Below are 22,040 nucleotides of genomic sequence, written 5' to 3'. Positions count from 1 at the left end.
CCATACTTTATTGCTCCTTTTAAATCTGATGAATTTTTGAAACCAGTAAAAAAAATCAAAATGTAAACATTCCATCTACATCATGTTGAATCTCTAACAACTTCCAGGGACACTCTTGCTGTTAATTTTTCTTCCACGTGTTTTTGCATTGTTAATGTTCAACTTTTGTCTAAATGTTGTACTAAAGACCTTTTTATAAATTCCTAAATTTAAATTTGGCTGATAGTTTTTTTTTTTAGCATCTTGAATTCTCTTTCTTTTACATTAATATATGAATTGACAATTAATTGCATGCTGCCTGATATGTTCTGTTGAATCATTCATCTGAAGCTGTCTCTCACATGGAGAATTTAGTTGTTAAATGAAAACTTGTGAAAGTGTCTGGAAGAAATAAAAGCTTGTTTGGAGGCTGGAAACCTTTTGAATAAAAACCATTTGGAGAGTGGTGGCTGTCTTTAAAGGAAATAATCCTCTAAGTGACTTTTCCAGCTTGGCAGAAATTGGGAAAGGAAGTAAATGCCATCAACTTCATGCACTATGTCTGCCTTTTCCCTTCCAGTTGTAGTCAAACTATTGAAGGGCAGAGTAAGTTCACAGCAATGGATAACTGGCTGTTGGAACTTGAAGTAGCCATGTGTACTGTGACTGTAAGCTTTGAATAGTTCTTTGTTGGTGGTGCTGCTTAATCAATGAACACCACATGGGCCCAAAAAAAAAATTAACTTTTGAGATTGGATTAGGAGCTTTGGATCATTTCTTAGAGACAAAGTCAGGAATTACTTAGAAAAACCTAACTAAATAAAAGTTCTAAAAATTTTTTCAGGAAAATTTGTTTCCAATGGGTTATCTGTACGAGGAAGACAAGATTTAGAAATCCAAGGGCCTCGACTTAATAACACAAAAGAGGAAAAAACATCGATTAAATATGGACCTGATCGACGTTTAGATCCCATTATTACAGAAGAAATGCCTTTGTTAGAGGTATGTAGCTACTTCCTGTTGGCAGTTTTGAGAAAATAGCTGAATGCACTTTATAAATGTAATTCTAACAATGCCTAAATCTTTCCAGGTAATTTCTGATCTGTCAGTGACAAACTTGTGTGGGTTTTTTTCAATTAAAACTTGAAACCTCAAAATTAGTATCCTTCTGAAATTGCTATGTTCCCTTTAGAACTTTAGTTGGCAGCTTTGGTAGCCAGATTTTAAGGTAAAGGGGGAACAGGCAAAGAACTTTTTTTCTGTTTGCTTGCCATTCATCTAGAAAAGTTATTCCAGCTGGTTAATTAAAATACAGTGCTTTTCCTTTCTAGGGTTATTAAAATGGTCTGGGTAGCTGGTTAATGACAGGGGCCTATAGAGTGGGATGGATCAGCTAGAAGGGACTGCAGTGATCATCCAGTCCAGCTTCCTGACCAAGTATGTTAATGGCTTTGTCTAAATGCCTCTTGAACAGTGTCAGTCTTGGGGCATTGACCACCTCTCTAGAAAGCCATTCCACTGTTTGACCACCCTCTCCATACAAGAATGTATCTTATTGTCCAGTCTAAACATCCCCTGGTGTAGCTTTGAGCCATTTCCACATGTCTGATCACTGGATTTCAGGATGAAGAGATCTCCACCTCCCTCTTCACTTCCCCATAAGAAGCTCTAGGCAGCAGTATAGTTTGGGTTAATGGTTGTTTTGCTGGCAGTCCCAGCTTGGTTCAGTGTTCAGATTCTTATTTTCTCCTTTTCTCTCTCGTACAGGTGTTCTTTATAAATTTTCCTACAGGGCTTCTCTGTGGAGAAATCAGAAAAGCGTATGTAGAATTTGTGAACGTGAGCAAGTGCCCTCTTACTGCACTAAAGGTCGTGTCCAAGCATCCAGAATTTTTCACTTTTGGTGGAAATACTGCTGTTTTAACACCACTAAGTCCTTCAGCATCTGAGAACTGTAGTGCTTACAAGACTGTTGTGACAGATCCTACCTCTGTGCGAACAGCACTGCTGTCTTCAGCTTCTTCTGCAGACTTTGGGGTTGGCACAGGAGGTTCACCTGAAGTAATACAGGTTCCGCTTCCTGATGCTGTTCTTCTTCCTGGGGCTTCAGTGCAGCTGCCGATGTGGTTACGGGGACCAGATGAAGAAGGTGTTCATGAAATTAACTTCTTGTTTTACTATGAAGGTATTAAAAAGCACTCAAAAATGTGGTAAGTTCTTCTAATCTACCTTTTCTGTCATACTTATTAAACACATTAGATTCTGTGATTCTGTGATTGTAATGGTAAAAGTAAATAGTACTGAATTTCTCTTATTCACCGTGATGTTGTGAAAATGGCCTGCAATTTAAATGTTATCTGCTATTCTAAGCATTATTTTTTCTATTATGTGATCTAATTTCCATAGAAAATTGTATAGCCTATGCTGCTTTTATTGAAGTAGTAAATACTAAATTATTAAAATAATTAATAGAAGGAGTTTTAATTAATAATTAAAACAACCTTTCTTTGTATTTAGTTCCTCTGGAACTAATGTTCTGAAGTATAGGTTAAAAAATCATAACCTAATTTGTTTCTACATTTTATAAAACAAAATCTTGTCTACCTTGAATGAAATATTTTATTGTTAAAATTTGGTTAGTAATTGTATTGTGATGACTGATATTCTTTTTGGAGGGGTTAAATACGAAGTTTGACTTGCATGCTCTTGTATAGTTCCTTTTTGGACCATCTTGAGGGAGTCCACAGTCAAGTTTGACACAACAAGCTAAAACAGCCCCAAGAAATTCATTCACCACTTCCTGTGGGCAGGCAGGTTTTCAGAAAAGGGGGGCTCCATCATGTTTAATGATTACTTGGGAAGACATGTCACCAGGCCCTGCTTTCTCCTTCTCCCTATTTTTATTGCTGAGCATAACACCATATGGTCTGGAATATCCTGTTGGTCAGTTGGGGGTCAGCTGTCCCAGTATGTCCCCTCCCACCCTTTTGTGCAACCCCAGCCTGCTTGCTGGTGGGGTGAGGAGCAGAAAAGGCCTTGATCCTGTGCAAGCCCTTCTCAGCAATAACAAAAACATTCCTGTGTCCACATTATTTCTGGCACAAATCCAAAACATGGCAACTTACCAGCTACTGTGAAAAAAATTGACTATCCTAGCCTAAACCTGTACACTTGATGTCTGTACCATGGTTGCTTCAGACAAGCTCTAGTAAGGTGGACTGAATGTCTGCTTGTGGCTGAAGCTTGTTTTCTAGGCTAGTTCTGAGAGAGAAACAAAGTTCATGTTCTGTGAGACTGGTTGTGGTGTAAACCAAAGCAGAGTAAGTTGAAAATAGTTGAGAGAGTGGGTCAGTAGCATATTCTCAAAACTGAAGTCGTGCAAATGCACCCTTGGTTTAGATTTTTTTGTAGCTTCTGAAATATCAAAGCTAGCATTTCATTTGACTCTAAGCTAGTATGTAGGAATAAGGAATTTGTCCCCTTACAACTCATAGTATTCAGAAACAGAGGTACATTAGAGATGGAAGAGTAATGTACTTGTTCCTTACTGTACTAAGGTTTTGAGGGGAACTTAAGGGAACTGCTCTGGTTTAACAGTGCTCTTTGTAGACTGAGGATAGCTTTTAAGTGTTCATGTAATTTGTGCCACTTGAAAGCTATACAGATATCTGCATATCTGAATATTAACTGCAAAACTTAAAAGTTTCTTCTGTAGTTATGATATAGTGAAGCCACTGATTTTTCCCTCCCAAAACCAAGTCGCATGATATTTCAACATATTTAGTAGGTAATGTGTATAAAACTTTTACATGCCTTTAAAATGTTTCCAAGTGGAAGTTATGGTAACTAAAAGCTTCTACATAGGAAAAGCTCATATGTTTTGATGGTGTCTACAAATGGAATTGTAAAGATTAATTCATCCTTAGAAAAGAAGTATAACTTTCACAAAGAGACTGCTGTCCTGGAGGTTGAGCATGCCTAGAAATAGGCAGGGTAGCTGTGGTTTGATTCTCTTTTTAACTTCTCTTTTCAGGGAAATGTATTGAATGCAGTGGTATTTTAACTGCTTTTTAGTAAATATTTATGGCAAGAGATGTGACTAAGTAGTGGCCTTTCTCTGACTTACTTACTCGGAAACTGTCTTCCAGAGTATTTGGTGACGTTATATAGATTAATGATACCTGTGTGCCAGTACTTGTCTGTTCACTTTCACTCTGCCAGTTGTCTTACATCTGAAACATTTCTGAAGTGTTTTTCCTCATGGTAACACCTGAACCTTTTTCTCCAGTGCTTCACACTGGCTGAGACTGCGTGTTTAAAGAACACCTACCCATGCAGAAAGATGGTTAAAAATAAAGTAGGTTTGTCAGGGTTATCTTCAGTGAAAAGTGTATCGTTGGTGGTTGGAATGAACAAATTGTCTAATGGCATTAATATTAATAAACATAAATGCTAAATTTCTTGATGTCAAGTTCTGGTCAGTTCTGGTTGTTCAAAATGTTGTCTTTTTTTTTTTTTCCCCTTTTCTTTTGTCTCCTTTGTTTTCTAGTCACAGAGTATTAAGGCACACTGCAGTTATTTGTACCAGTCGGTCTCTGCACGTTCGGGCTACTGTCTGCAGAAGTAATGCACTTGGGGATGAAGAAGGCAGAGGGGACAACATGTTGCTCTTTGTGGATGTAGAAAATATCAATACTGTAAGTTCTTATTTATATTAATAATAATGGTACTGTCTTGAAGCTCAGCAGATATGAACCAAAACTCAAGTTTTTCTACAGTGACTTTGCAAATAAACAAACAAACAATAAAAAAAAACCTTGCGTATTTGATCATTCAGTTACTGTTGGAAAGAGTATTAATGTGAAGTTATATCTAACTCTCTGGAAGTCTCCTATACTAATCATATTGCAAGACTATAGTTCATAGTCTTTTAAGGAAGATTTATTCCAAATTGATGAGTGTTCTTAATCTCAGCTTCCAAGGCTGTCTAATTCAGAACTGTGTCCCCTTTCAGTGAAAACACTGGTAGAATAAATGGTAATATCAAAGTCAGAATTTGAGCTCCAATGTGAAGTAAGTTTCTCTGTTTACATTTATCACCAAGCTATAAAGACATTTTTACTAATATAATCCAAATACAGATATTTCTGTTGACTTACTAAAGCAGATGAAAATACTCAGTTTTTCAAACCATGCTAATTTAAATTTACTCATTTTTTGGTAAAGCTGCTCCCATTTTTTCAATCACAAAGCAAGGTAACTGAATTGAATGTGTGTAGAATTCATAGACACTTAGTTGGTAGTGGAACCACTGAGTTGATTTGTTGTTTTCTTTTAAAGGTGTGTACGCTCTGGTTTTTTTCTTCATTTACTGAATATTGTCCACTCCTTAAAGGAGGGAGCAATGTTTTTATAAAGGATTTCCAAGTATAACAATATGAGGCTTATTTTTCCACTACCACCTCACTCTTTACAAGAAAGGAAGCCAACTCCAAAAGCTACATTTTATTGTGTATTTATGTAAACCCAAAATAGATCTTGAGTTTCTAGGATTTATGATAAAGCAATGCTACTTTAAATACTTTAAATAATCCTAGAAACCAAGTAGCCTTGTGGACAGTGTTTTGCATTGGAGTTAAAAAGCCTAGTTTTTGTTTAAATTATTCTTAATCTGAAATACTAGCTTATAGGTCTTTTTCTGGGAGATCCTTGTTTCCTCTTTGTGTGGCTTTGTTTACTGGAATTGGAAGTTGCTGTGATCTGGGACTGTTGCATTACTTTACAGTGGGTCTTAAATCTCTCCTTATCTCTAAGTACCGTGTGTTATGAGTGGTGTGAATAATGAGTTACATTTAGATTCTTACAGTGCCACCTTGCAGTGAACACACTGTGCAATGTAGCACATCACAATTGTGATTGGTTTTCTTTGACATAACTTTTATCTGTTCCGTAGAGTGAGACGGGTGTTAAGGAATTTCATATAGCGCAAGTTTCAAGCAATAGCAAGCACTGGAAACTTCAAAAATCTGTTAACATCTCTGGAGACAAAGGTGTGTATCTTTATCACCAAAATGATGGCAAGTCTAGCTTCTGACTGATAAAAACAGTTTAAAGAATCTGACAAGGAGCTGAATTTGGCTTTCAGAATAATTAGTTTCCAATAACTTTATCCATTCCAAAAATACTAAAGCCCTTATTCTTATATTTCAAGAAATATATATTTACAGATAACTCATTTAGACGTAATGAATTTTAAAAACAAGCTTAATTTGCAGGTAAATTATTTCTGTGATGTAGAGAAATCCATGTGTGGTGTGGCTGATAACTTCCTCCCAAGAAATACAGTTGTAGTGTTGTGTGCCATTGCTATGCCTGATTAGCTGTGCTTGTTCAATGTCATTAGTGTGTTTCCTGTTTGTGAATGTTCAAGACTTGTAACTTTTGTCAAAGGGACTCTGATTATACTGAGGATGAAAAAAAAATCTTGCCACCTTTTTCTTTCAGATACTAAACTGGCTAGCAGAGAGAGAGCAAAGTTGTGTTTTAAAGCAGTGAGATGCAAAAACTCAGAAGGTAGGTTTTTTCCTCAATGTGGTAACTTTTTGAAAAAAAGTACTCTTTCGGGTACTGTATGCTAAACTTGTGACTTCTCATGATGCTAAAACAGTGCTTTCTCTCTTTATTCCTTAGAAAATTACACATTTGCGGATATTGTCTTTGGAAATGAACAGGTGGGTGGATGGGTACAACTGCATATTTTGTCTTGTGTAAGGTCAAAGAGGTGGTAAGGTAACTTAGGCTAGTGTGAATCAGGAATATTAGAATCCCAGTTCCACAGCTGAACTCCAAAATAACTTTGGAGTAGTTATTTTAAATATATCCTAGCCCTTTAGTTTTCTAGTAGTCCTGCAGATATCAGATTCTTGTTCTTAATTATACTTTTACTAAGACAGGTTAAAAATTCTAATTACAGCTTATTTGAAAAACTGGAAAACTAATGGATGCTGGTCCCAGAATTTCAAAACCACAGGAGGTTGCAGTGGATTCAAGGAGTCTGATTTTTCTACTAGTTTAAAATCCTAGACTACCATGCTCTTCTAATCTTTTTTAATCATACGATATTAAATAATCCTTTCAGTAAATGATCTTGGTACTACAAATGCTTTTCCAAAATCTGAGCAAAGTAGGCCACTTGCATTAGATGAGAAATCTTCATAGTGAATTTAGTCAATTGAAGGACAGATTGCTTATTTTATGCTGAGCATACATTTTTCCTGTATTTATTCAGCTTTTAAAGCCAAAGAAAACCTATTCACTGCCATTTCATTTCATAGGCATATAAATTGAATTTTTAGTTAGGACTAAAAATCTGAGGTAGATGTGCATTTTTAGAATTGGAATCTGAGTTACTTTAGCTTTACTGAGGAACTTTAGCTTTCCCTGAGAACATTTTATTACAGTGGGGAGATGGGGAGGGAATCTTCCCTTCTGAGCAGTGGCTTCAAAAGTGGATTTTCTCCCTGGGTATCAGCATTCTGCTATTGCTGTAATTAGCAACTTTGCAACAGCATATTCTGGAAAAGCTAGCGTTTTTGAAAGGGAGGGGTTGTGAAGCTAAAGTTGCTTGCTTATCCTGTTGTCTCCAACAGGACACAGTATCATTGCTGTTGCTTTTAAAAACCAGTTTCTTTACCAGGCTTTTGTTGTTGGAATAGCTTGGTACACGTGACCACACAGTGCTTCTGTTTGTTCCATGTATCTATGGGATGTGCTGTGCAGTCTGTTATCTTTGCTATTGCTAGAAAAGTGTATGTTCCTAACTTAGATAAATAATGCTAGCTAAGCTGAGGAAAATATTAGTAAGCAAAAATGACTTCTGTGTGACTTAGTTGGATGCTTCAGCTCTCTTTAATAGACTTGATATATGACAGTAGCCTGCTTTGTGGTAATAATCAAAGCTCCTGTTTCCAAGTTTGGTATTTGTAGTTCTAAACTAGCAAGTTATAGCTCTGTTTTCCCTATATTACCTTTAGCAGCCCTTTAGATAGGCTGATCTCTAACAGGTCAAGCATGGAAAGCAAGGTGTTTGGCATCCTGTAGCTTTGCAAAGGGAAGCCCACTGGGAAAAAATGCTACAGCAATGAGCTGTTAGAGCAACTTGAGTCAGCTCACATCCTGTTCTGAACACTTTCTTCCTTTTTTTCTCTTGTAGATAATAAGTTCAGCCAGTCCTTGTGCAGACTTTTTTTTCCAAAGCTTATCCTCTGAATTTAAAAGAACACATGTGCAATCTCATACTCACACGTCTCAAAGGGCAGTGAAACAATCGTTTGATGAAACAGTCAGATTGATACAAAGATGCAGTGAAGTTGATTTGAACATTGTGGTACTGTGGAAGGTATGTATGGTTGGGGCCTTTGTGGTAATTTGGACATAAAACGTTATAACTAGAAAAGAATGTAATGTGGCATCCTGAACTTTCAGGCATATACATATGAAATTTATGGGTGAATTTTTTTCCTGAAAACAATCAAACAAACTATGATGATGTAAGCAGCAAAGATAGTCTTAGTATCTGTTACTGTAATAATTGTCCCTAAATTGTTTTACATTGCTCTGGATGCACCCAGTTCTTCTAATTTCTCTTTTAAAAGAGAAAATTATGAAATCTTAAACTAAGGGATTTGTTAATGCTTGATTTTAGAGAACTGTAAGAGTGACCCAGTCTGCTTTGAAGAAAAGAGTCTCATTTGAAGCAGTGGAAATTGGCATAAGTATGCCATACTATCCTCTAAGTTTTCATCAGTACAGCATGTTCCACCTAAATTAGGGAGAAGTCAGTAATTCTGTGTTATGAATCTTATGATAGTTTCTGGTCTGCAAATGTCTTTGTTTTATATTCTGTAGGCATATGTTGTGGAAGACAGCAAGCAGCTTATTTTGGAGGGTCAGCATCATGTTGCCCTTAACACAGTTGGGAAGGAGGCCTTTTCATTTCCTCAGAAGCAGGTAATCTACTGCGAAGTTTTCCTTTACAATTGCTTCTTTCTCTAAATAGACTTAATGAATTCTCTAGTATGTAAGAGGAAGCTTCTGTAGAATCTTAACATCAGATATTTAGTACATTTATTACTACATAATTCAGGCTGACTGAATCCAGGTTTGCTTAGTCTTCTGTATTGAGCTAGCCAGGCCCAGTTGAAACATGAGAAAAGCAACATGCAGGTAAGCATGTTGGTGAGCTGTTGTTGAAGCAAACTCTTTTTGGTGTTTCAGGTAGAACTAGAAACTTGTTAACAGTATGAAAAGTAATGATTATTTCATAACAAATTTAATTATAAAATGGTGAAGTTTATGGTTGCTTTGCTTGATGAAAGAAAACACCATCTGTAAGAAGCTGGTGGCTGTCTTCTGGTACATGAATTGATAACAGCTACGGAAGTTACAGATAAGGTTCTGTAAAAACATCTGTACTAAATTCAGTTTATGTGGATGAAGAAGACTAATCTTCAGAATAAGAGGAAATAAATCTTGTGCTTGTTTAGACTTCTCCTGAACAGCATATTGCTGTTCCCTCTTGTTTTGGTGCCATGCTTAACGTTTTGACCACTATTGCAAACATAATACATAGCTTTTAGTGAGCTCTTAAAGCTGCAGCAAAGAGTACTTTGTACTAATTTTGTCAAGAAATACAATATGTCTTCCTATAAATACCATACCGTAATGCAAGTAGTGAATTACTCTGAAGCTGTGCATTTGGCTTTGGTTCATCAACCTTTAAGTATTTGTACATTGCTAAGTTAATTTTTTCCACTTAGGTATTTGTGCTATGAAATAAATGGGAATTGGCACACATGTACTCTAGCTATGCTGAGCAGTACAAGAGGCTATATTAATCTAATGACAACTGCCTGGTCATGTATTACTTTCCCTGTCTTAATGTATATGTAGAACAGTAGATCACACTATAGACATCTAAGGTTAGGGGGCACAATACTTTGAGCTTCTGATCTCATCAAGTTCTGATTCTCAAATGAATCACATCTGCATCCTAAAATAAAACAAATGACTGAATAGAGTATGGGTAGAATTTCACATTTCTTATTGACTGGAACTCTATTTGTCTGTATCACAATAAATTTCAAATTAAAGGAATTGATCCTGTCACCAGCAACAAGGAGATCTCAATGTACTCTCAGTGGTTTTCTTTTAGGAATATATGCTATTATATTGGCATTCTCTGTCTAAAATCCATATCTCATCTGGTTTTATTACAACTATCTTCATATAGATTCTACATTGATTATTGTATTCACTTCCTTGAGTATGAGGAACACACTTCCTTTGAAGCATTTTGTACTCTGGTTGGAAGTAAGAAAGCATCTGCATTGTCATGCAGTTTAAATCTGCTATAAGAGTAATTGATGGTTGTTTTTTTTTAATAAATATGTAAATTCTGTGTCCTCATGATAGCCAAAGCCTAGAGTTAGCATGAATTTTAAGAACCTGTGATCTCAGGACTGCTAAGAATTGAGAAATTGCATATCCTTACATACTACTTTTTTAAAAAATTGGATCATAATAGTGTGAGGAGAGCAGATAGACTGCTCTGAGGTAGGAGGTGAGGTGTAACTGATTAATTGATTTGAGACTTTGCAGCAGTTTACTCTATTCAGTCCCCATTTCAGAATTAAAAGACTTGCCAAGATAGAATTAAATTAGACTAGATAGAGAAAATAATGTACTTAATCTCTTAAGAATTGTATATTGTGTTTGAATTATCTTGCTCTTTGAAAATTACACGAGTGGTGAAAAGCTGGGGGGGAGCAGTGGTAGAAAATCCCAAACTCAGACTTTACCTCTAATTTAGTATTTTCAGTGTATAATTTTGTCTTGTAAGTCTGTACTTATTCTCTTAAGTCATGAACAGGGTTGGAAACTCCTCTAGACTGTTTCTGACTTGCCTTGTGCTGACAGTACTGAAGTTGGTTGTTTTCTGAGGACTCGACAGCAGAGGGAGATGGAGGTGCATGCTTTTTACTAACACATGTGGATTACCAGTTCATAAGTGATAGAGGGCTGCTCTGATCTGGGGGAAAAAAAAAGTAATTCCAGACTCTGAACAGGGTGTCACCTAGGATGCAAGAGTCCACTGTCTGCATTTATTGTTGAGTTTTCTTTGTGGCTTATCTACAGTGACTTTCTTCTTGACTTCTTTTCTTCTTTTGCTTCATGCCATTTTAACCAGCAAAGGAATTTTGGCAGCCACAAACAGCTATCCCCAGCCCAAGAACAATCTCACAATGGACATTGAGGAAACATGAACAAAATTCCTCTCTGCGCCCCCCCCCCCCCCTTTTATTTCTTTTAGTCCTCTGAGAAATGGCTCTAATCTTAGCCAAATTAATCAGATAACTCTGTTGAACAAAATGAGATCACTAATTTTATGTTTTGGTTAAATTCTCTGTACTGGTTGGCTTCTGCTACATTGTCAATTGTGGTGTATATTAGATTAACTCTTTGCCAGCTTATAAATATGTAAGTTGGATTCACAGAAGCTTCTATTACTATTCAGGGAAACAAAACTTTAGTAAAGCACTGTAGTGTAGAACAGGAGGTTGATATTCTTTAGCAGTGTTATGTTTAAGTTGTTCCAGCAGTTGCTGGTAGATTGGTAGTTGGGGTGAACTGACATAAATTCATCCTCATACGTCTGTAAAGTGTTAGACTGCTGACTGAGCTACAGTCATGGGTGGTTACTTCTGCTTGGTTCCTTGTGGGACATTTAATGCTAGCAGGGTGTGGAGCAGACAGCAGGGTGCAGGCTTACAGAGTTGCCTGTATCACAGTAGCATAACTTGCTGTAGTATTTGATAAAATCAAGATACAACCTCTGGTTACATCTAGTAGGGCTTGGGGAAAGGCTAAAATGTTTTTCTGGGTAAAATTTTTATATGTACCATTATATTAAAAACGTAAGTAATAGTAAAATTCTGTACAAATATTATTTTGATGCTCAAATTCACATGCTCCCTCTTCTTCCCATGTTTGTTCAAAATAGTCTACAACAACTATGACTTTAAAGCTGGTTTTCTGTCACTGAATACAGATTTTTTTTGTTGTTGTTTACACTAGAGATTTTTTTGTATAACAAAATAGCATTACTTTTGAGCGTAGGCTACTGGACACAGTAGGCCTACCAGGACATGTGACCGAACTACTTAGACTTTCATGGTCTGGAGGTTTGGAGTCATAACATGTAGTGTGCTGAAGGAACACTTACAGAATATTTACTTTGTTAAAGTGTTTATTAGTTTCATATAGAAATCTCTCCAGATTATATGGAAAACATTTATCTTCTTATCCTTCCTCTCATTTGTAGTTTTGAAAAAACGTCCTTTGGCTAAAGGCAGGGGAAAAAATGCTAAATATAATTTGTTGCCTTGAATCAGAAGGTGCCGCAGAGTGATGTGTTAATAGTCACAGGCAGCAATATATGAAGGAAAAAAATCACATGAGGTGTAAGTAAAGTGAATTGCTTTGAATACATCCATTTCAGGCCAAGTAATAAAAGCCTCACTTATAAATTTAGTTGAGTGTTTGTAAATCATGGCTGTTTTTTTTGACTGCTATAGGTTCTGTTTCTATTCTGAAGCATGCTTTTGGAATCAGGTAGTTTTAACTGAAGGCCAATTTAAGATTGCACCTGAAACACAGCTACTCTCTTTCTTCTTGACCTTTCTGCTTTAAATTAGTGAAAGGACAAAAATGCATTACAGGACTTCAAATGCAATAAACATCCAATCATAGTCTGGGCTGTTGATTAATATTATTTCTTGCTGCTCTCTTCCCTGTTTTCCTAATCTGGTGAATTCAATCCAAAAGATTCCAAAAGAAAAGTGCAGTGTAATATGGTGGAATGGAAGTAATAGTGGAAGTAATATGACATTTGGCACATCTCTGGTTTTTAAAGACTTCACACCGATGGAAGGCAAGAAGCAGCCTAGAGGTTTGTCATTTGAATGTTGGCATGTTGGGAATAGCATCCATCCTTTGCAGGTGTGCTTCAGGACTGCATATTTAGTCCTGTGAATTAGATCAGTACTAGCCCAAAGTAAAATCCATAAAATGTGTATAGAATGGATGCAAGCAGAAAGGATAATTTTACGTAAGATAGCTGCTTAAAATACATGCAGCTTAGTGAGTCAACAACAGTTTGGCTGGAAGCAGGAATTCTTGAAATGTAGGAGAGGATAGGGTTTAAGTAACTATTTTGCCTATTACTGGAAGTGACATATTTTGCTAGTTCAGGACTTTCTTTACAGAATATGTGGAAGGAGATGCTTGAATAAAACAGAGATTGTTGGAAGGATTTAAGACTTTCCTTAAACCACCTCAGCAGAGGAAAAGCAAAGTTCTTAAGGGTAAATCAACATCAAGAGCTGAAATACACATTTTTAATTCTCTTATATCAATTAATGGAGCAGATACAGTACCAGTTTGGGAGATCTGGCTTATATGATTGTCATGAATGAAATATTACAAATAGTTGCAACAGTTGATATGCTGTTTTACCCATTATGGACTGCAGAGCACAAGATATCTGTTTTCTAATGTATTATTCTTGATATCAGTAAAATTCTATTCCTGGAGTTGTCATTTCTGTAAGTTGAGAACTAGAATGAATATAGATGAATCACATATTGAAGGAAGCAACTTAAAACTGAGGTTTTAAAATGGAAATTCTCAGATCTAAAATGGGAAAGGGAGTAAAGCACATAATTTAGATGTCTCACTCTTATTCTACTGCTTTCATATAGTCTCCTTTTACTTATGCTTAGCTCCATTCAAGAGTTTAGTGTTTAGGTTTTCTTCTGTGCTGTGCATACTGGTCCCTCATATTTGACTGAGCATGTCAGTCCTTTTGGCTATATGTGACTTGTGGTTTATGGGGCAAATATGCTGATCTTGTGTACAACTTGGAAATCAAAGTGCAGTGCTTACCTTTTTATGGTGTGCTTAAGGGCACATTGACCCAGTCTCTAAGAATATTGTTTATGAAATTTAAAACTTTAGGTTGTATAATATTGGGCATAAAAATCTTTTAAAGTCACTGTATGTGAAGATACCATCACTTCTGTTCATCTGAGGGAAGGGAAGAACTTTTCAATTTGAAACTGCATTCTAAGATATTGAGGAATGTATTATGGGTAGATCTGTCTGTTACATCTATTAAAAGATGCTTTGAATTGTTAAAATGTTGCTTTTTCAACTTTTAGCTAAGTATAATTGCAGAAGAGAGCTGAAACTGATGTGAGTGACTAAAGCACCATTTCAGAAGTGTATATAGAGATGATTTATAGCTATTTCAAAGTAACAAAATACCAGACTAATGACTTTCTTGTAACACAAATAAGTGAAGATAGTGAGATTATTCTGCTTGAATTAGAAATCTTTTGTCTAGATTTGACTGTATTTGTTTGAAGCTAGCCTTTGTAAATGGCTTTGGGGAACAAGAAGCTTTCTAAAAATAGAAAGCAACTTTCTGAGCACCAGTTGTGCAGTTTGTAGCTCTTGGAACGTAACTGAAGGAGCACTGTCATTCTGGTGCTAATGCTTGGTGTGTATTTTTAGGCAAAGCTGAAAAGCTTTAAAATGCAGCTATAAAATGTAAAACAATAACAAACACACACTCCTCTTCCAGTCAAGCCTCTCTACCTCTACCAGTTTGTATAGATGAGACACTCAAATTACACCATAACTGTTTTTTCAACGAGACAACCCTAACCATTGATGTGGCTTTCTTGTATGAAGCTTTTGCTGGTTGCTAGAGCTTGTGACACTTCTGGAGGCTTTGCAAAGAACCACACTGGGTCAACAAGCAGATTTTAGGTGTCAGAATTTTTTTTTCCCCCTTTTAAAAGGCAATACTTCACTTGGGCTGATAATCAAGGAGTTCAACAACAAAATATCACCTGTTCAGTTCTTGATTTTTCTTTTGCTTTGTTTGAGTATAAGGCTGTTACTGCTTGGGTATATTCTTGAAAGGAAGGTATGGGTGCCAAGTAGGTATGGGCTTTTGGTTTGGTTCTTTTTAAGCCTTGATCCAATTTCACAAGCTCCAGAATAGGGCAGGAGTTTAATGCATCCTTAAAACTTAGCATTTATTAGCAGTCTCTAGGTAGCTTTCTGAGCTGCATGCACAACTTTTGGTTATTGTTTGGAAGTCCTTAATTCTTTCCTGAACCATTCATTAGGTAAAAGAAAAATGGGCTAAATGTCATATCTTAGCCTTTGTTCTAGGTTCACAATCACAAAAAGCCTAGAGTCTCAGCAGCTAAACTTGGAAAGACAGACATCTTTTCTGATTCTAACACCCAGAAGGTAGCTGGAATTAAGGTTTAGCTCTGCAGGAAAATGATTAATTTTGCTGCTTTCCAGTCCTTCATGAGAGGTGTAATATTAGAACTAAAGATTTGAAGCACTCTACACTTTCACCAGTAAATGTTTCTGCTGCATTTCATGATGTTCTTGTCTACTTGTAGAGGTAAATATTCGTATTTGTCTTTTGTAGGGTTTTAAAAAAATACTCGGGAATTCTGATTGGGAGGACTTGGAACAGGTAATTGACTTTAGGGCAAACTGCACTATGTAGGCTATTGCTATGTGGTTGAAGGCAGCCTTGAAAATTGGTTGGACTATTATCTGAGGGGAGAGAATAATTTAAATGAAAGTCTGTAATCTCTGCTGTGTTTCATGCTGCCAGTTTGCATTGTTAGATAGAATAGGATGGAAACAGCAAATTCATTCAACACTTAAAATATATTTTATTGTTACTATGGAAAATATTTTTTTCTTCTCAAATTACTTTTTGAAAAAAATACTCTTCCTTTCAAAGGGAGGATTTGCAAGCCTGTGAAAACTTTTGGTGTCTTCCTGGTATTATCAGCACAGTGACTGAGATGTTCATACACATTTCCGAATGCCCAGTGTGTTTTGTTTTTAAATCAGGTTTCATTGCCTGTACTGCTTCTTTTCAACTTAAAAGGTACAGGCTATCACATTTTAATGAAAAGTATTAACTTTATTATATTGTGCCATCTTACTGGTGGCTTTTTAAAAATCTTGTTTAATGTGTTTTTAGTAAGCAGTGACATTTACTGCTGCAAATTCTTTTTTTCCTTTAAAGATGGATTTTCTGCAGAATAGGTTCATAAGGATGTACTAAAGGGCAGCCCCTTCCTGAATAAATCCTGCTCACAAACCAGATTAGATTATGTTAAAAATGCTGCACCAAATGCAGGCTGGTTGCAGCTTTCTTTATCACTTAATTTCTGCTTCAGAGACTCATTCCACACAAAGGGTTAGGGGGAATCCCAGGTAGTGTGTTAAGCTTGTCTTGGGCTTTCAGCTGGAGATGAAAGGTAACTTTCTAATCTGCAACTGCTTGTTATGCAATTTCAAAGAAACTGTTATTCAATCCTTCTGTCAGTGTTCACATGTTCCTGTATATTTCTATTTGATTTACTTCTGATGTGTTCTGGGAAACTTATGCATTGGTTTTCCTGAACTTCCTAGGGCAGGTGATGAATTTTTTTGTTGTTAGGTACAGCTGCTGAACAGGGAACAGTGTAAATGCTGTTCCTTTTCCCTAGAAGCCAAACCCAAGCACTAGCAAACTACTGCAACAATAGTGTGCTTTTGTGAAACTTGCACAGATAAGTGTTTTCGTAAGCAACCATGAAATCTATTTCAAAAGAGGGTAATAGATAAGTTATATCAGTTCCTCGTCCAGCATGCTTAAATACAAAGCACGTTGGAAAAAAATGTGCGGTTCATGATGCTGCAAACTTGTTTCCCTTATGAGCTATAGTTCATAATGGAGAATTGAAACTTCTGTGCCTGGATTTCTTGTACCTTATGTTACTATTTTCAGTGTTATTCTCAATTTGTTTCAGGAACTACCAGAAACAGTTCTATTAAAGTTTTTTCGACCAGAAAACACACCGGTACCTGCAAGACCAACACCAGAGCAGCTTTCTAATCTTATTAAGACAAGTCTTCATTATCCAGAGTCTTTTAGTCATTCTTTTCATCAGAAAAGGTTAGTGAAACATTATCTTTAGAAACTTTAAAAATATTGTTAATTGGACATAAATCCATTTGAGAGATGCTGTGTGCATTATGATATTAAAGTCTGGTACATAAGTGTGAAATCTTGTTAAATTTTTAAACTCACTGCTTCAAAAGTTTATAAGTAAAATGAAAGTTCCATGTAAAAAAGAATAGACTGTAGTTCCATAGCTCACAGTTCTAATGTTAACAAGTAATGTTATCGAACTTACTGAAAAAAAAATAGTCTGCTTCCTTTGTGTTTATTTTTGTTGTCAGAGTTAACAGTGTGATTTCTTTGAGAAGCCAGACAGAGAGAAAGATGTACTTTTAGCTCAAAGGAGCTGTTATGTCTACAGGTCTCACTTGCCAAGATTAGCTGCACATGGTTCTGACTTACGCCAGAAGGAAAGGTGGTAACGGTTCAGATCACTGGAGCTTGTCTCCTGGAAGTAATAACCTCTGTCAAAAAGCCTGCTGTTAGAGTGAATTGGTTGGAGCCTGTAAAATCCATGAGTCTTTCAAAATTATAATGATATGAGCAAACTCCCTGGCTTAAGTTCTGAACATTAAATGAGTTGTACTTGAAACATGAAGGTTTCAAGTATAAACCTATTTTTAGGCTTGAGTTTATCTGAAAGCTCTACTGTGTTAGTTTTTAATAACAGTTAATATAAATTGTCAAAAGAAAGGGATTTGTTTCTAAAATCTAGCATTTAAATGTTCTAGAAGGTGCTGTATTTTTTAATGTGATAAAGCATGCATTGTCCCTGTAAGACAGTCACCTCTTATTGGTTACAGTCTCTAATTTTTCTTTTCTTACAATTCAAGTTTAGGGTATTTAAACTGCTAGGCAATGGCAAGGATTTCCAGTGACACAGATCACTTGCTGAATACAAGCTGTTTTAGCTGCAGTAGTTTGTGTTCCTGCCTGTCAATTTCTTGGGGTCTTTCTTGCTGCAGCTTTATTTATAGAAACAGTAATTGTGAACAAGCAGAATATCAATTAATGGTATTCGTTTTATTTAGCATAAATGCCTACATTAAATCCAGATATACATGTGCTATCTGTTCTGGCTGGGCACTGTTCAGGTTATAACTTAAGGCCCAATGTCAGCAATTCCTCTACGGGAGGCAGTGCAGAAGAAAAGTATTCAGTCTAAGTATGCCAACCAGAAATTCAGAAAATAGTATACTGGACCATGTTGTCCCATTCTGGAATGTCTCATGTCACACAACCAGGTTTCCTGTAAACTGAGATGGTATTTGTGCTGCTTCTCTCCTTTCTCAGCTGGATGAAGAGAGGTGGTAACTTCATTTGGCCCAATTGAGCCAATGTTGTTTGCCTTAATTGACAACTTTTATTATAAGTAGCTCTAGTCAGTGTAAGTAATTATACTTCTACCTATGCTGTCTTGACTCTGGAATAATTGACAACTACATATAAGTTCTGTGTTACTGAAAGTAATTTTAACTATTTACGAGTATAATTAAGACTATCCAAAATAAGATTATTCTTTTCTTTAATGTGGAACTGTTTCTCTTTGCAGCCTCTGTCTGGTACCTGTCACTCTCCTACTTTCCAATTGTTCCCAGGCTGTTGTAGATGTGATGATTGATTTGCGGCATAAACCAACAAGGTAGTGTGCAAATGTTAATAAACCAATATTTTTTAAGAACTCTTCCTAGTTTGGGTAGTCTTGTAATATTTTAACTATATTGAATATCTAGAATAGGATTTTTTCAAGAGTGGCTTCTTTGAGAGAATTCAAGTTGATAAAGGGCTCTTGCAGTTAACTGTGAGTCTTCACTCTCTACTAAGACAGGGCCTTTAATTGTGACTCTTAAATAGTTAAACCTTGGCAGATCTTTTCTAGAGAAAGGGAAATGCTTTTCCACTAGTGAAATAGGAGCTTCACCAACCTTTGTTAAACATAACTTGTTAGGTTTTCATTTTTGAAAATCAGAGTAATTTGTAGGCATCAACTTCCTCTTGCAATTTGGCTTAGTATAATATTTTGGAGAACCCTGGATATTTTAAAGGTTTAGCAGCTGATTCTTATGACTGACTTTTTTCTTAGTACTGTAGTAGTATGTGGGAAAATATTAGCTTTGAGAAAGTATTCATGAATTGCTTCTGAAAGTTTTGCTAAAGAATTTTTGTGGGATAGAGAATTCAGCACCATGATATCTATACCACTGTAATTCTGCCACTTCTGTTTAAACAAGGCAACTTCAACTCATGAGTAATGCAGGTGGCAGCTCCCCCTCTTCGATATAATACTACTTGGTCTGTTTGCCACTGGGGAGGGGAGAAAGATTGTGAAGACATTGTGGGAGCTTAGTCTCATGGGGGAGCAGTGGCTTTCTCGTTAACAGTCTGTTGACAAGTAAGATATTAAATGCCCAGAGCCTAATACACAGGTTCAAAGATGGAAGACAGAAAATTTAAGTGTGGTTTACTTTTCAGGTACAGTTAGGAAGCCATTCACTGATCTTTTTTCACAAAATGGTCATGTTGTGTTAATTGTGAGACATGTCTTTGGAAAGATAGTGCACTCCTCATGTACCTTGAAACTGCTTAAAAATAAAGCCCCCACACACTCTTCTAATGTATTAGTGCAATGTCTCTAAAGCAGTGTATGTCCATTTTGATTTTTCCTGTGTGACATGCAGTCTGATTTAACTCTAGCTCAAGGAACAGGCCCAAGAAGGCCTGAAATAGGATTTGCTTAAACTGTGACAATTTGAATCTTGTTACTACATTTAGTGTTAGTGAAAGTTATGTAGAAAGCGGAGAATACACAGAGTTCTTCATTATGCATCTATGTGTAATTAATGTCCTGTGTACAGTGCATTAGGAACCAAAGAAATGCATTAAAGGTTTATAATGATTCATATGAGCCAAGGGGAAAGCCACTCTAAGGATTTTTAAGTGACGCAAAGAACATTAAAAAATACTTGGCAAGACCCAGAGTTAAATTGAGCTGATGGATGGACATAAGCATCCCTAAATTTACCCAAGGATACCCTAGGTACTCTCAGTCTGCATGTATTTGGGGGAACAGATGTGAGTGGATAGGGATGTAGTAGAAGAGAAGACAGACACACATTTTTTTTCCCTTGAAGTTGTATTACAGTATCTCAATAAAATGTTAAGTGGAGTACTGTCTGTAGCTATGATGGCAACTGTTAATCTGTGCAAAGTCTAGCTTTGTCTTGCTAGAAAACCTACTCTTAAAGGTAAGGAGGGTTTGCAGAACAAAGACAGCAGCATGTATTTGGGGAAGGCAGTGATTTAAGAGTAGTGATTGTGGACAAGCAGTCAAAAAGACTCGGCAGCATCAAAGACAAATGTCAGTGGGCATTCATCCAAGGAGAGCCAGCATAGTAATATAAGTTCCCTACTCCTGACTTCTGAAAAGTTTTTAGAAAGTATCAGTCTTTGTAAGGGCCTGGTGAGGGGGATACAGTTCATTCTGAAATCTTGGGAATACTTGGAGTTGGAGGGAGTCCTGTAAATTGGTAATACATGCTTCAAGTGCAGAGAGTTAATATTTTTATTCTTTTTTTTTTCAGCTCTGAAGCACTAGAAATACATGGATCTTTTACATGGCTTGGGCAAACACAGTACAAGCTTCAACTTAAAGGCCAGGAGGTCTATAGCTTACAGCTCAAAGCTTGCTTCGTTCATACAGGTGTCTATAACCTTGGAACCCCCAGAGTATTTGCCAAGCTTGTGGACCAAGTTACTTTGTTTGAAACAAGTCAGCAGAACTCCATGCCTGCACTGATTATTATCAATAATATCTGACCACTTCCTGAAAAAAAAAGCACTAAAAGACAAAATAAATGGGATTCTTTTCTTACATTGCTGGTTGACATTTTGCTGCAGTTTTTTTGAAATAGCACCTCAGACATCTAACTTGTTACTAAAGATCGTGTAGAAAAGAAAATAGCAAAGTATTCAGATGACTTGTCGGTTTGTTTCTCAATGCAATGCACGTTGGACTGAAAATACCTTTATCCTTTTATAATGTATTTCTTCTCTGGTAACTAAGATACTCATAACATAAAATACTCTAACTGCAGATCTGAACATACTTGTATGTCCAATGCCCTGTCAAAAATGCAGCTTGACTGCTGTTACAACTTCCAGCATGGTGTGTTTAATATTTGTGGCTGTATTAGGATATGATTCAGGAAGAAAACCTCATTGGCTTTTTCCTGTCTGAAGCCATTAGTCATGGTAAATCCCAACCTTTCTGTGAAGTTCAATAAGGTCTCTTAAATCCATTTCTGATTCTCAGTTCTTTAGTTTAAGATTTTGGTTTCATATTTATGGAAACTGGTGACTTTTCAAGGTTTACATAAAAGTCCACCTAGGATGTTTAAAAAAAATTTGAACCAGTTTGAGTATTTTCTCATTCATCTCAAAACAGAATGCACTATTTCACAACCATGAGATTGTCATTTAAATTGTCACTTACTTTATTATGTAACTATAACAACTGATCTGTTTAAAAAAAAATCTACTCAAGATTTTCAAGAAATGTATTATATTTATAACAAATGTACTGTAAATAGAATAAAGCGTACACCATATTCACTGTATGGACTGGTGGCTTCTTTGCTTCCATTTGCATGCAGCTGTAGCAATCCACAGGTGCTGCTGTTATCACAGGACAGCGCTGGTGTATGAGACCAGCATCCACCTTCTGATGCATTTTATTCTTTTTAGGTAAGGCTTCCAATTTTACTTGTGTTTGGTACTACTGTATGACTGTCTCTAGGACTCTCTACTTCCTGAAAGTCTGGGAACCTATTCACAGCACATAAGCTTTCATAGTCTAACTTAATAGGACTGTGGATCATGTTGCTAAATCAATAGAATACTGAAATATCAATTAATGTGTTGCTTCAGGCCTCAGGTCCTTTTCTGCTGATGT

The 22,040-nt window shown here is 36.3% G+C and overlaps 1 protein-coding gene across 4 annotated transcripts in view; it reads left to right on the top strand.

Moving 5' to 3' along the window:
* Positions 1-21,705, top strand: part of TRAPPC8 (trafficking protein particle complex subunit 8) — a 51,376-nt gene extending 29,671 nt beyond the window's left edge. For 2 of the 4 annotated variants that reach the window (XM_012572060.5, XM_012572057.5), the window contains 12 exons: positions 824-981; positions 1,747-2,189; positions 4,529-4,676; positions 5,933-6,029; positions 6,484-6,552; positions 6,670-6,710; positions 8,192-8,377; positions 8,887-8,988; positions 15,554-15,601; positions 16,938-17,083; positions 18,642-18,731; positions 20,671-21,705. In XM_012572060.5, coding sequence (XP_012427514.3) covers positions 824-981; positions 1,747-2,189; positions 4,529-4,676; positions 5,933-6,029; positions 6,484-6,552; positions 6,670-6,710; positions 8,192-8,377; positions 8,887-8,988; positions 15,554-15,601; positions 16,938-17,083; positions 18,642-18,731; positions 20,671-20,905 — 1,763 coding nt within the window. In that variant the 3' untranslated portion in view covers positions 20,906-21,705. The remainder of the gene's footprint in view (positions 1-823; positions 982-1,746; positions 2,190-4,528; positions 4,677-5,932; positions 6,030-6,483; positions 6,553-6,669; positions 6,711-8,191; positions 8,378-8,886; positions 8,989-15,553; positions 15,602-16,937; positions 17,084-18,641; positions 18,732-20,670) is intronic. The other 2 variants (XM_012572061.5, XM_012572059.5) reach the window with 1 other exon arrangement.
* The last annotated feature ends 335 nt before the right edge of the window (positions 21,706-22,040 follow it).

This window comes from Taeniopygia guttata, chromosome 2 (genome assembly GCF_048771995.1).
Source record: "Taeniopygia guttata chromosome 2, bTaeGut7.mat, whole genome shotgun sequence".
Taxonomy (NCBI): Eukaryota; Metazoa; Chordata; class Aves; order Passeriformes; family Estrildidae; genus Taeniopygia; species Taeniopygia guttata.
The sequence above is the reverse complement of the archived record's forward strand: the minus strand, read 5'-3'. Positions and strand labels throughout refer to the sequence as shown.